The 14,964-nt window shown below is 40.7% G+C and overlaps 1 protein-coding gene across 1 annotated transcript in view; it reads right to left on the bottom strand.

The window, feature by feature from the left end:
- Window positions 1-3,932: 3,932 nt before the first annotated feature.
- cntn4 (contactin 4) overlaps window positions 3,933-14,964 on the bottom strand; it is a gene marked incomplete at both ends in the record, with an annotated part of 203,519 nt that continues 192,487 nt past the window's right edge. The window contains 10 exons of the mRNA XM_083892325.1: window positions 3,933-4,024; window positions 4,945-5,113; window positions 5,196-5,308; window positions 5,399-5,585; window positions 6,566-6,681; window positions 6,979-7,213; window positions 8,349-8,419; window positions 10,572-10,721; window positions 12,060-12,218; window positions 12,610-12,730. Coding sequence (XP_083748451.1) covers window positions 3,933-4,024; window positions 4,945-5,113; window positions 5,196-5,308; window positions 5,399-5,585; window positions 6,566-6,681; window positions 6,979-7,213; window positions 8,349-8,419; window positions 10,572-10,721; window positions 12,060-12,218; window positions 12,610-12,730 — 1,413 coding nt within the window. The remainder of the gene's footprint in view (window positions 4,025-4,944; window positions 5,114-5,195; window positions 5,309-5,398; window positions 5,586-6,565; window positions 6,682-6,978; window positions 7,214-8,348; window positions 8,420-10,571; window positions 10,722-12,059; window positions 12,219-12,609; window positions 12,731-14,964) is intronic.

Raw genomic sequence — 14,964 nt, 5'->3', positions numbered from 1 at the left:
TGAATTAACCTGTAAATTATGTAGAAACTGACAGGGTCAGATTTGTTAGTAGGTTGAAAGGACGAGGCAGTATAAGTAGAAGCAGAAGGACAGCGGAGCAATAGAAATGACACATGAACGGGTGCCTTATGTTCGAGGTTCGAGTTGTGGCTGTGGGAGACGCAGTTATCATCAGTGGTCCAGCTGAAAGTACCGTTAATCACCACGAGGCAGATGTAGAAACGGCCTGTCCTGTCAGTCCAAGGTGAGGAGGAGCCATTTTATAAAAGTGAGTTAGTGTCTTGTAAAGAATGTGACACTGAGTGCTGTGGGAAAAGTAGTCTCTGTGAATCTGCACTGTTAGTCTACAGTGAGGTTATAAAAAAAAACAAAAAAACATTTATTCACCCCATTAACGTAGAAAACCAGCTCAGTGCCATTAATAATTTATTTCTTCTTCTTTTTTTCTTTTTTTATATAGGTGTTTTTTTTTTTTTTTCATGAAGAGCATCACTGTTTTAGCACACACATTCAACTCTCCACTGCCTTTTTTTGCTCTACATCCCCCTAGTGCTTGGTGGTGTGTACTTGCTGTATTTGCATTCAACCCTAAATGGAAAGCATACTTGCATAAATAAATGTCTCAGTATGATTCAAACACTGTCTCTGATTCCGGGGAGTGAGAGTTCATGTTGTACAGTTACCTATGGGTCTGCAATTCTTTTTTATCCATGTGCCTGGAACATTTCCTGCATGAAAAATTCATGAAGGTTTTATTTTTTCTTACACCAGCCTTATGAAAGGCCAATGCTATGTTGCCATCTTGTGGTGAAATTCATTCATGTTACATGAGGTGGTATTTGTGTGCTCCTACTGCCATCTAAAGCATTTTGTGCAAACGACAAATTGAGGCAATAAGTTCACTCTACATATGAAGTAAGATGTGGGTGTTATCCAGTTATTGAAGGATCTAAGATGAATTATGGGACATTATAATATATATATATATATATATAAATGGTATTATAGGAGCTTTCATCCAGGATATCTTTCTTTAGAATCAGTTTTTTAAAAGTGAAGTGCAAGACTATCACAATTTGTGTTGTATTCAAAATACTTCCTGATTTATGACTGCGCAGTACACAGCAACAACAACTTAAAGCCCAGGTTGTAACATTTAGGAGGGTTTACTGGCAGAAATTGAGCATATACTTTGGAATCTTGATTTTCATTGCCTGAGAAAAACACTTTGCACTTGCCAATATGACCAACAGAGGCCGCCAGAGGCTTGTTGCGTGAATGGGGTGAAGTCTGCCATCTCTGATTGCCTTGTTACTTCACCCCCACAGAGTGGGAGTGAAGTGAATTATTGTTTTAGGCGGCTCTGTGTGTCTGATAGCTTGCTTGTTTGTTTGTTTGTATGTTTGCTTGTTTGTATGCTTGTATTAACGCACGTCCACTTGTCACTGTGAACAGCAGATGGCGCCAGAGGCTTGTTGCTTGAATGGGGTGAAGTCTGCCATCTCTGATTGCCTTGTTCAGTATGTGAAGGCTGATGTGCTTAGGAAAGGGTGAGCAGAGTAGACCTCTGTTTCTTACAATCTGCCTTCCCCCCGTTTGACGTCCTCACACCAGATCTTAAATTGATCAGTTATGCACAAGGGACTGCAAGTGACTAACTAGGTTAAAAGGTCACTTTGACCTGAGGCTCGAGGATCCATTTTTGTCCTTGGCCCTTGCTCTGGGGTCTCTTGATATGCCCCTAACACTGTATTATATAATAGCTTATGTATTGGGAAGGACCGACAGAGCTTGGCGTCATTGTATAAATCAATAGTCTTTATTAACACAGTATAAACAACAAACAGCAACAGAGGAAACCCTCCTGTAGAGCATATACGGACAGTAGGCCTAGTGCATCTGAGTTGGGCTGAATGAGACAGAAGCATAGACATGGGCTAATGATGGGTCAGTTCTTTATGGTACACACACAGTATACACAGTTCTATCAGATGGATGAACCTCGCATGTTCCTAAAGCCATTCAGCCGCTTTGCAGACCGACAGAAAGAGAGGATAGAGAGGGAACAAAGTACAGTCATGCTGAGCAACAGTTACAGCTACTGTATGAAACGGAGTTCTTACATAAAAACCGAGTAAATCATTTCTTTAGAAAGGTTCTTTTAATATAAATGATTTGAAGTGTACAAAACAGTATATTACACGTTTCTTGATGCATGATTCCGAGCGAAGACCCAGTAGCCTACAGTACACTTCCCCTTCAAAGTACAAACTACTACAGCAGTCCCACGTGGCATCAGGACACTATGGAAAAAAAAGGAAAAGATCAGCAGCATCATCTTTTTTATTGAGAATACACACCCATAAAAAAATGCGCCAGGCCTCATATATTGCCAATATCCCATGCGAAACAGCACAACGCCATCCAAACTAACTTCAGTGACCTCAGCCGCTACCTCAACCCCTTTACCCAATCCTGACAGTTTCTATCAACACAGCAGCATGTAAACATCACCACGGCTGCTTTGTAGTTCTACGCATCTGATGTTGTTTTTTTTTTTGTTTTTTTTTTAATTATACATGATAAGTTAAGGCTCTTTAAGGACCTGAGGATTTTGAACATATGATGAGGCACACAGAAGGCAAAGAATAGCTCTAGACACAGGGCTAACTGAAAAATAACGAGGAGCATGAGACGACCATGTGGGTCTGGCCACCAGTGCAGTTCCATGGCCAAGGTTTTGGAACCCAAGGAGAGACGGATGCTATACAACAACAGCATAGCGTTATTTACTGGGTCAAAGGTCAGTTACCAATCTCATGAGTGACTTTGAGGCAATTCATCAACTTTCGGTGAGTTCTTTGTCATCTTTGCCCGAGAGGATTGGCACCAAAAACATTTTTTTTGTTTTCTTTCTGTATTTTCTTTATGTTAATGACACAGAAACATGGAATCCATTTTGATTGTAGCTGGGGATTTTGGCTAGCTTAGCAACATTAGCATGTGTCTGTCTGGAGACAGGATGTTAATCCTACTTTCGCGCAGAGTGAAACCCTTCGGCCCTAGTCATACTTTCAGCGTTCACGTTTTTGTAGCAGTCATGTAGCAGCTGTCCCTTTGCACCGTAGTCCACACGAGCCCTTTGCACATGAATGCGAGCACGTAGCTCATTGTAGCACAGCACTTTCCAGTCCCCTTAGTGACACGCTCTTTTCCAGTCAAAAGAGACAAAAAAGGACACAGTAACCCCATGCTTAAGGTTATGCGAGGAGGACCAAAAGGTGGCCATGTTTGCGCACGAGGAAAGAAGACGCTCTGCGCAGACAAGCAACTCTGAAAGTATGACACAGGCCTTTACAAGTCAGCGCATTTTTAGAGTGAACTATGACCTCAGAAAATAAATCCAGAGATGCAACAGGGGATTGTTAACAGTTCATTTTCTTTTGAGGAAACAGGGTTACTGTCAAATCACATTCTTAAGCTCCAAAGTGGAAACGTTGATGATTTTATTTGCCATGCATCTTCCTTCTCTCACTTCAAAAAGGCCCAGACTGACTTACAATGTAATAACAAAACAAATCTATAAAAAGCTCAACATGTCATACAAAAAGATGCATATAAGACATTTTTCTCTTTACTTTTTTTTCTTATGAAAGCTGCTTTGGTAACAACATAGTCACAACATCGGCCAATTTCCTTTGCTTAGCCTGGGTGCTGAAGGGGGACTCTTTCCCTGACATCTCAATGGCATTTTTTATTTTTATTTTTAAAAATTTTTTTTTAAATAAATGTAATTTTTTTTCCATCAGCGCCTTCCTTTTGCCTCTAAAATCTAAATGAATGTATCCAGTTACACCAGAGTGGGCTGTGTTTGCGTTCCGCCGCAGAGAGCCGTCTCCACATCAGAAGCAACGTCTGCTGAGAGCTGTTTGTCATAAAGACGTCCGGGCTGTGAAAGACAGTGCTATTGTGCTGAGCGCTGACAGAGTGGAGACCTTGGATGCCGAGCCGACTGCGTTGGGGCCTGAAAAGAACAAGGCAGTTAGTCTGATTGCAGTGAAAATAACAGAGAAAGAAAGCGAAAAATAACATCTCACAGACTTTGGCATTTCATTACTTTAATCAGCTGCTTCTTCAGACTGCTATTGCAATCACAAACTGAAAACATGCATTTCAAAAAAAACATTTGAGAATCATTATTTCCAGATGATGAATAAGATTTTCAAAGGCCCAGTTCCATTTCTCTACCTTTTGCCCCTTTGAACTGAGTAACAAGTACAGACCATTCATTAGAAATTGACATAGTCATCCTGTTTGAAATGTGGAGCTTAGGGAATAGGACGGATGTAGAGTCTATCCACCAGGGGTAACTCTGCTGGCTGCATAAAGCACTTTGTTTGAATTCTATGTGAATGGGTTTAGCATCTTACTTGTTTAATGTCAGTAAACATTTTCCTCGATAGTTTCAGGTCTTCTTCAAAAGCACATGATTTCAGATTTGTGGAAAAAAAGGTGCCTGGTCAAGTTTCAAAAACTGACATGGCACCAGTCAAATCGCAAATCTTAAGGCAAAATCTAACCCTGTGAAATCGGACGCCCCTTAAACAACTGGACACATCATCAGTAATCAGAGCACCCTCTGCTGGAGTATGCAGTAATTACTCCAGATGGCTGTGTGCTTCTTGGCGGTGTATTTTAAGCTCTAACGGATTTCTGCGGTTTGAATTTGAACTCCAGAGCCATCCCCAAAGTTTGGATAGATAACCGAATTTTGGATAAAAATAATGACTATGCAAATAATGACATAACTGTTTCATGTAGGACATTCATTTCCTGCTCTCTCTGTTCCCTTTGGAGATGATGATCACCCCCGGCAAGACAACAGCAGGTGAGATAGTTACTCATCTGAGCCACAGGGGAGGTACAAGCTAGCTCTCCACTGACCTGGTATCCTTGGGATAGTGATCTGCCTGCTACTGCTGCCTTCCCCTCCCTCGCCAAATGGTTTTATCTGTATGATATAATCCTCGTCAGTGGGCAGGGCGAGCTCCACAGAGGTGGTGTTGGTTTCCATGACGTTGGGGCGACTGTGCCGGTTCTTCTTGTAGAGCACCTGCAGGCGAGTGGCGCAAGTTAAGTCGAGTCAGGCACAATTTTCTGATAGACTCAGAACTCTGCAGTGACTCGGTGCTTACTTTGTAACCAGTGACCTCTGACTCATTCTCCAGAGCTTTGACCTGCTCCCAGTTCAGTATAATCTTGGAGTTTGATGTGTTCCACATCACTTTACCCGGTGGCTGACTGGGCGCTGAGAGCAAAAAAAAATACATTATTCACTGCAAACATAAGCTGATTGTTGGCAGAGTGGGACTGTCTTATAATGAGGGACGGTACTCACGTGGCTTTTTAGTGGTAACGTTGACAATGGTGCTGGGAGGCCCTGCCCCGGCAGTGTTATACGCCCTAACTGAGATGTAATACGCGGTGCTGCCTTTCACTCCGTGGATAATAGTAGATGTTTGATTTCCGATCGTCCTTTGCACACTGGCTGTGTCTTCCCTTTCACTTCTGCTCCAGTACCTCAGCTGGAAAGTAACAGGGCAGAATCACAGACTTGAAAAAGCAGGAAAAACACGACGGACACCTTAAAAGCTTTACACCCCCCGTCAATGAAGTGTGAACGAGAAACAGGCAGATGTGAACTCAACTGCACGGAAGATGTGAGATGGTCTGAAAACATGGGGGTTAGGGTTAGCTCGCTGCGTTTTTAAGTAGCTTATCAGACGTGTGTCAGACGTTTAGTTTTGTGGTGAATATGGTGGTTATATATGAAGAAGAATGAAACATCCCCCCAAAAAGTAGAACAGAATCCTCAAAAATCCCCAGCCATCAACTTCCACTGATAACAGATTTTCTTTGTCACCCAGCTTGTCAGGGCTGAAATAGCTGGCACGCTTGACAGCACAAATATAATTTGTCTTCCCTCACAGGAATGGTTTTCTCAGACCCTGCTCTTCTGTTGACTTTTAGTGGTCAACTATTTATAATTCTGGCACTATATGCAATACGAGAATGAAAACTGCGCCTTTGTTCACGTCTTGGATTGCAATAATGAGCAGAATTGAAATGACAAGAACTAACTGAGTGCAAAGCCACTGTCTCCAACTGCTTTACTATGTGGATTAGGAGCTAAATGCTCTATCCCTTGGAGTATTGCATCAGTAATCAGGGTGGTTACAGTACTTAGGTAAGCAACAAGAGAAACACAACTAAACCCATAGGCATGGGACCCGTCTGCACCATTATGCATGTAGCAAGCTATTATCTCCTGTGCCCAAGGTGCATAAGCCTGAAAAACACATCAATAATACACAAGAACAAAATTCAACAGCAGTAGTTGCCATGTGTTTGCTCGCACACACACACACACACACACACACACACACACACACACACACACACACACACACACACACACACACACACACACAAACACACACACACACACAAACACACACACGCACGCACGCACGCACGCACACGCACACGTTTCACTGCAGCTCACCTCGTAGCCCAAAACTCTTTTCTTGCTGGCGTTCCAGGGCAGTGCTTTCCACGAAACTTCGATCTCAGATGCAGAGAGGGTCTTGGCACGAACCCTGGTGGGCGCGCGGCCAGGCTCTGGAGTTAATGTACAAAGACGCAGAATGATTTCAGAGGCAACGCCGAGCTTTGACGAGCCCTCAAAGCGGGAACATCAAAACTGTTTCAAAGTCACTTCTTTCATCTCGACAACAGAGGGAGGGAAGTGAAGGGAGACACGTCTGTGAGGTCTAATAGAAGAGCGCTGGCTGCAACTTGACGACTGCTACCACTGAATGAATGGATCTTAGTAGCCTCATGGCCCATGCCTGCATACAATCGGTACATGGAGAGGTACTTCATAACATGTTGTGCATGACATGAAAGCACACTTACCATCCTCGGCTGAGTAAATAGTAGTAATGGATCCAAAGGGCCCTTCCCCCTCATTGTTGTAAACCCAAACTTTCACATGGAAAGGGGAGAATGGCTGGATGCTCTCATTTTTAAAGACGTATTTGGAGGCCTCAGCTGAGGGTACAGCAGCCTGCATCCACCCTGTGGCACCGTGAGGTCGAAATGCCACGACGTATCCAAACCCTGGTCCATTCTGCAGCTCCTCTGGGACAGGCTACAAACACAATGAGGCAATTGTACAGCCTTTGATTTTTTTTTTTTTTATTTCCATTGAGCGCAGCTCTGGCACACAACTACTTTTGAATAAAAACGTTTTAATTAGGGCTGTCACTTTTTTTAAAATCAGATATCCATTTGTGTTCAAACGGGCGTTCTCAGTGCAGCTTGGCCTTGGATCACCATTTAATGCCGTCTTGATCCATGAGAAAAAATAAGCCAGTGTTGTTCTGTTGTGAAAATGGAGGACAACCCGTCCTCCTGAGTGGACAATCATGACCTAAAAGCTTCTGAAGAGTGGTGTGTGGAAGTATTTCACGTTCTACACCATAGATGGCAAAGTAGTGAACTCACCCGAGTGAGTCAGTAGAGGAGGAGGCATCACAGATGTGTGTTCAAATGCACGTAGCGAATAGTAAGCAATAATAATAAATAATGTCATCACATTCGTGTGCATATGTGTGAGTGGAGGCAATATCCGGATACCTTCAATAGAACAACCTGTCACATAATATTAATTTGAACTTGATTTTCGGAAAAAGTGACAGCCCTAATCTGCATACAGTTTACTGTTCGGTTTAAGCAAAGCAAAGCCAAAAAATAAAACATCAGAATGTAACACCCTCTACCCCCGCTTTTTAAGTACAAAAGAAAAATGCCTGAGGAGTTTTCAGGGCTCGGAACAAAAAAAAGCGGCTTTGTTTGGCAGAAGTTAGACTTTAATTGAACTCCTGCATATTGAAATATCAACAGTGATTCTCTGGGAACGTCTCACAGCAGGGGCTGATGATTTTGCGGCAGCCTGAATAAATAGAAACCTGCAGAGTTGTAGAGACAATGCAGGAATGAGGAGACAGAGAGAAGGAAAGGGAGAAAGAAGGAAAGAAAGAACAATCTAAAAAAGGCTAGGACTTCGAAGGAGCCATTGAGTTTAATTATCTTATTGAAACCTCAAAAGCATTTTTCTCTCCCCCAGGGTGACAGCAGCAGTTATTGCCTCTCTGTTCTTAAAAATGAAATGCCATACATTAGGCCGTTCAGCTGTTATTAATGAAACAGAGGCCTGGATCCATAGAGAATGATGATGTCTTCCTCCCTCAATGGGCGAGGGAGTCCTGAGTGAGCTCTCTTACCTCCCATGTGATGACTAATTCGGAGCGACTGCCACCGCCTCCGTTCACATTGGCCGGTGTGACCTTCGGAGCTGGAGAGAGAAGATGGATCGGCTTAGCTCCGTTGACTTAATTGACATACACAACACAGAGAAGGCACGTGGTCGCTTTGCCATGGGGCTACTCCCCAACGACAGAGACAACACGTCTGAACCTCAGCAGCCAGAAAATCCTGTGAGAAGTCAGCAAACTGGCATAGCGATGTCAACAAGAGCAGGACACACAGAATGTAACTGCTGCCTTTCAAAGATGGATAGATAATTATAGCACCTCTAATTGTAGTCCTTTTTAATTCCTTCTGGAATGTCTGCCATTGAGTTACAAATTCCTGATAAACTGAGACCACTCTAATGTCTTTGCAAGAAATATGAAGCTGACAGTAAGCCAGGCCACTTGTTTTACTCCAATTTTTATGCCTGCATGCTAAAGCAAATCTATGTCCAAAACCTACAAGCACAAAGAGAAAGCCAACCAATTCAAAGCCAAGGCTGGATATAGTCTAAGCATAAAGCTGCAATGTAGCAGCAGAGGTTTTTATGCTCAGCAAATCAAATTAATCAAAAATTATATTCACAACTATTTAGCAAATGGCTCTAACATATGTTCCCAGAGCCAGATCCAACCCACTGACCTGATTAATCTGGCCCAGAGGAAAACAAAATGGCCGTCCAAAAATTAACAACAGGCGGCATAATGAATCTCAGGCACTCGCGCTGCCAATTGCACACAGCAGCTTGACTGATTTTAGAACGGACAAATTGATTTTAGACACACACACGTACAAACAGAAATCAGTGGCTGATGCCACAAAAGGCTTAGAGGTGGGTAGAATGAAAAAAAGATAAATAATGAAGTGTAGTATTCAATGACAAGCTGTTTTTTTTTTAATTTATTTTTTTTTTTTTAAAGTTGAACTCTTTTAATGTGAATTCTGGTGTTGTGAAAATGGTTGTTTATGTCAGTGATATCGTGTGGAATAGGGAATTAAAATGGGGAGGAAACGCTGAGGCAAAGATTGATAAAATAACAAGAGGGGCTGGAAAAATGACTGGACGGACTAACAAGACAAAGGACATTGTATATTGTGACCGTCTGGATTCCAGCCACCTTCTCCATAACAAACCGATGGTTATCATGGCGAGCAGGGGGAGGCTGAGGCCAGCAAACAATAGGCTCTCTCTTTTATACCTCGAGCAATAAAATAAACTATAAACTAAGACAGTAAACTTGATTCTTACTCTGATCCGTCACCAATTATATAAGATATGTAGATCAAATTTAATCGCTGCAATTTTCAGGACCAAATTACAAAATGTTTCACCTCCTACTGTTCCTAGTTCCTCCTCACATTATAATCATCTCACTGACGAGACACAGCTTGACTTTTACTTTGAAGCTGTCACAGGAAGTTAAATGTTTTAGTGAGTTCACCAATTGCTGCTTTAAAAAGTCCTAATTAAAAAAACAACAACAACAATACTTTTAACCGCTTCTTATTTGTAGCGCACATGATTTTGCTTCATAGACCTGCTCAAAAAGCTTCCCTGACTTTTGGCACTTTTCCAATGTACAGTTCTAAGAGAGTGTTGTCACTGGAAGAGTCATGGGCCACGAACCAAACCGAACAATGCCGAACTGTAGATCAGTTAGAGACTCAAAAAAATGTGTTAATCTCCAACAATTAGCAAGGCAATGTCTAAAATCTCAATATTTATTAGAGGAGCTGCTGAAAGACGTGTCTGTGGAAGAAGTCTGTGCCATGGAGGAAGTATTGAACTAATCTTTTTAATTAATAATCTAGTTACACTGAAAACAGCTGCTTGCTCATCTCAAGTTTGTGTGTTTGAATTGTGCTTTTATGTCGCAGCCGTGCTATGATAACCCCTCCCACACTGAGGAGGTATAAGTAATGGAAAACATTGTTACCTAAACCTTAGAGTTGAGTTGAACTGAGCCAAGTCGAGTCATGCTCAAACTATAAAATGGTAAAGATGTAAGAGTGGTATCAGTCTTGTCAACTTAAGCGTACTCCCTGAAAATGACTACAACTTCATTTATTGACAAAATAAAAAAAAAAAGGCAATTTGTAAATCATGTTTTGTCCTGAAAGGAAAGAACAAATAAACAGAACAACAATTTGCAAGAAGCATAAGGAATGATTTGATCTGCTCATGCAGTACATACAGGTTCCTTTCGTCCTTGCTTGTTTGGATGGCTTGCTGGGCTCGCCGGTCCCAACGGTGTTGCTTGCCAGAACTCGAAACTCATATTCCACCCAAGGGCTCAGGTCTATTACTGTAGCTGTCAGCCGGTTGCCCCCCACCACCTCAGGAACTGGCATAAAAAAAACACAGTACCCCCTTCAGTATGCAGAAAACTCCCCCCATCTCTCTCTCTCTCTCACTGTGTGTGTGTGTGTGTGTATCAGCAGCAGAATGTCTTCCAGGCTGACAAGTCAACTCAGACTCCACCACAGGTACATGGCACAGGTGTATTCCCTCACAAGGACGCACAATGCACATTCAAATTCAAACAACAACAACACAACTTTAAAAATAACGACAGTATAATCAAAAGGTTTTTTTTGTTTTGTTTTTGTTTCACTTTAAAAAAAAAAAAAATCTTATTAGTTGGCATCCTCTCCATGACCTGATAACCATCAATAAAATTGTCAATTATTTTTTACAGGTGACTCACTCATGATGTCGTCAGGTGTCACAGAGCCATCTCCCCACTCAGGTGTTTTAAGGGCGGGGCTTTGGACACCCCTTTCATGACGTGGAAGCGGATTGTCACAAATGACATAAACAATTTCTTATCTTTTGATAATCAAGCATTACCGTTAGTTCCGACAGAGGGAGCGTTTGCGTGTACAGTGGCATCGCAGAGGCGAGTGGGAACAAGAAGTGTTTGTCCAGTTTTTTTAAGCAGTAGAATTCACATTTCTGTGGGGGCTTCTGAGCATTTTTCAGCCATACATTAACCTGTTGTAGCCACCTTACTTCACCAGCATGACTCTTTGAATTTGTTGATTTTGAGAAAGCGTGGGTATGTTGCCGGGCAACACGAGAACTAGACACCGCTATACAGACAAACACAGAGAGCTGTGTGGAAAGCCAATTGACTTAATCAGCACTGGCTTAAATGTTACAGACATTTATTTAATGTTTTAATGGTATGCAGGATAGTTTTCAGCAATATGTAATTTTTTTTTTCTTGTAATAAAATAAAAAAATAAAATGCCTGTTGTAATTCCTCCAAGAAATAGATGCAATTTCTTTAAGAAGCAGGATTTCTATTAAACCTACAAGGTCACAGTGTAATCCTGTTACAAATATATGATCCTGACATAGGAAATCAATGAGACCTGGAAAACTATCTCACATCAAACTGTCCGTAATACCACAACAAATATTAATAGAATAAGGAATACAGTGCCTGAAAAAAAGCACATTATGGCAATAATTCATAAATGCTAAGGGCCACATTAAAGAGGATGAGGGGGAAAAATAACACAGATGTTATCATTTTAACAACTCAAATTACAGGCAAAATAGTGCTTGGGTAAAAATTACCTCTCCTATATTCTCACAGGCGAGGCAGAAGAAGAAGAAGTAGAGCGGCCCCCTCCATGTGATTGGAGGAGGCCACGGCTGGTTGAAGAGAGCTTACCTGTGGTGACAGTCTGCCACCCGAGGGAAAATGGTGTCCTGGCCTGGATGGTATACGCCGTAATTGGACTGTGATTATCAGGACCAGGCCTCCAGGACAGAGAGGCTGTGGTATCGCTGATTTCTTCTACATGGATGCTGGTGGGAGGCCCCGGGGGACCTGATAGATGGCACAGCCAGGCAAAGGGAAAGAGGAGGGAGAGATAGAGAGACAGGTGGAGGAGCGAGAAGAAAAAGGCAGGAGGAGCAGGGTATGTAAATCAGAAGGACGTGGAAATGGTGGAGATGGTTTTAGCACCTGCGGCTAATGTAGTCAGTTCAGTGTGAAACCTATGGGAGCTATTTGGTATAATTAGACATTAAATTTCCTTTAATGTTTGAATGGAAAAAAAATAATTTTCTTCCTTAACTATATTTCTTCCTCAGTGAGGCTAAAGAAGCTGTAATAAACATTACAGTGAAACATACCACGAGTGATTAATTAATTTTGCAGGCTAAAATTTGTACAGATGTGCTGATTTTTAAACTGAAGCTTTATAGACTGAACTCACCTCTCACAACCAAGTCAACAGCGATGGAAATACTGTCCACCTTGGTTTGCACGGCACACGTGTACTTCCCAGCATGCCTCAGCTGGACGTTTCGAATCATAATGTCTCCTGCCGAATGCTGCTGTCATTCACCACACACACACACAGTCACACACACACACAGTCACACACAATTCCATAAGCAACATGGTTAAGACCCCAGCTGTTGTAAGTCAAGAACAATAGTGATTTTTCAGCCACATGGAAATAAAAAGAGTGAAACAGAAAGCTTATTATATGAATTTAATTTATTCATTAATTTGTAGTTTTTGAAGTAGAAAATCTATATTTCCCTGTGAAACATTTTCTTTCATGTCCTAAAGCAAACCCAGACATGTCTCCCGACATACTAACCGATTTTTTACTAAATTTTGTACGACATGCTACCCTATGACTTTTTTGTCAAATTTTGGACGACGTACTAATGTTTGACTTTTTTGTCAAACTTTCAACGACCTACTATAATAAGATTTTTTGACAAGTTTTCGACGACATGTTACAGTATGACATTTTGGTCAGATTTTGGACGACATACTAACCTATGACTTTTTTGTCAAATTTTGGACGACGTACTAATGTTTGACTTTTTTGTCAAACTTTCGACGACCTACTATAATATTACTTTTTGTAAAATTTTCGACCACAGTTATAGTATGACTTGTCCGATTTTGGTCGACATGCTACAGTATGACTTTTTGGTAAAATTTTGGACGACATGCTACAGTATGACTTTTTGGTCAGATTTTGGACGACATACTAACCTATGCCTTTTTTGGCAGATTTTGGACTACATACTATAATATGACTTTTTGTCAAATTTTGTACGACATGCTACCCTATGACTTTTTTGCCAGATCTTGGACAACATACTAACCTATGACTCTGTTGTCATATTTTGGACGACATACTAACCTATGAATTTGTTGTCAAATTTTGGACGACCTATTATAATATGACTTTTTGACACATTATGAATGACATGCTATAGTATGACTTTTTGAGACATTTTGGATAAAATGCTTTAGTATGACTTTTTGGTCGAATTTGGACAACATGCTATAGTATGACTTTTTGAGATATTTTTAATGACATGCTAAAGTATGACTTTTTGGTCGAATTTCGGAAGACATGCTAAAATATGACTTTTTGTCTAATTTTGGACGACATATTATAATATGATTTTTGACAAATTTTGGACAACATGCTGTAGTATGACTTTTTGGTCAAATTTTGGACGACATGCTATAGTATGACTTTTTGGTCGAATTTTGGAAGACATGCTATAGTATGACTTTTTCGTCAAATTTTGGACAACATGCTATAGTATGACTTTTGGTCGATTTTTGGAAGACATGCTATAGTATGACTTTTTGAGAAATTTTGAATGACATGCTATAGTATGACTTTTTGTCAAATTTTGGAAGACATGCTATTGTATGACTTTTTGGTCGAATTTCGAAAGACATGCTATTGTATGACTTTTTGGTCAAATTTTGGACGACATGCTATAGTATGACTTTTAGAGATATTTTGAATGACATGCTATAGTATGACTTTTGGTCAAATTTTGGAAGACATGCTATTGTATGACTTTTTGGTCGAATTTCGGAAGACATGCTATTGTATGACTTTTTGGTCAAATTTTGGACGACATGCTATAGTATGACTTTTAGAGATATTTTGAATGACATGCTATAGTATGACTTTTGGTCAAATTTTGGATGACATGCTATAGTATGACTTTCTGGTCAAATTTTGAATGACATGCTATTGTATGACTTTTTGGTCAAATTTTGGACGACATGCTATAGTATGACTTTTTGAGATTTTTTGAATGACATGCTATAGTAAGATTTTTTGTCAAATTTTGGATGACATGCTATAGTATGACTTTTTGGTCAAATTTTGGACGACATGCAATAGTATGACTTTTTGAGATATTTTGAATGACATGCTATAGTAAGATTTTTTGTCAAATTTTGAACGACATGCTATAGTATGACTTTTTGGATGAATTTCGGAAGACATGCTATTGTATGACTTTTTGGTCAAATTTTGGACGACATGCTCTAGTATGACCTTTAGAGATATTTTGAATGACATGCTATAGTGTGAGTATTTGGTCAAATATTTGAAGGCATGCTATAGTATGACTTTTTCGTCAAATTTTGACGACATGCTTTAGTATGACTTTTTGGTCAAATTTTGGACAACATACCAATCTATGACTTTTTTCAACAACTAAACTATCACTGTTCTGCCCAAGACAGGACTTGAACACATAATCTCTGGATTGAAATCCATTGACTAATCCAC

Source organism: Microchirus variegatus, assembly GCF_963457635.1.
Source record: "Microchirus variegatus genome assembly, chromosome: 7".
NCBI lineage: Eukaryota > Metazoa > Chordata > Actinopteri > Pleuronectiformes > Soleidae > Microchirus > Microchirus variegatus.
This window is presented reverse-complemented; position numbering and strand designations above follow the sequence as displayed.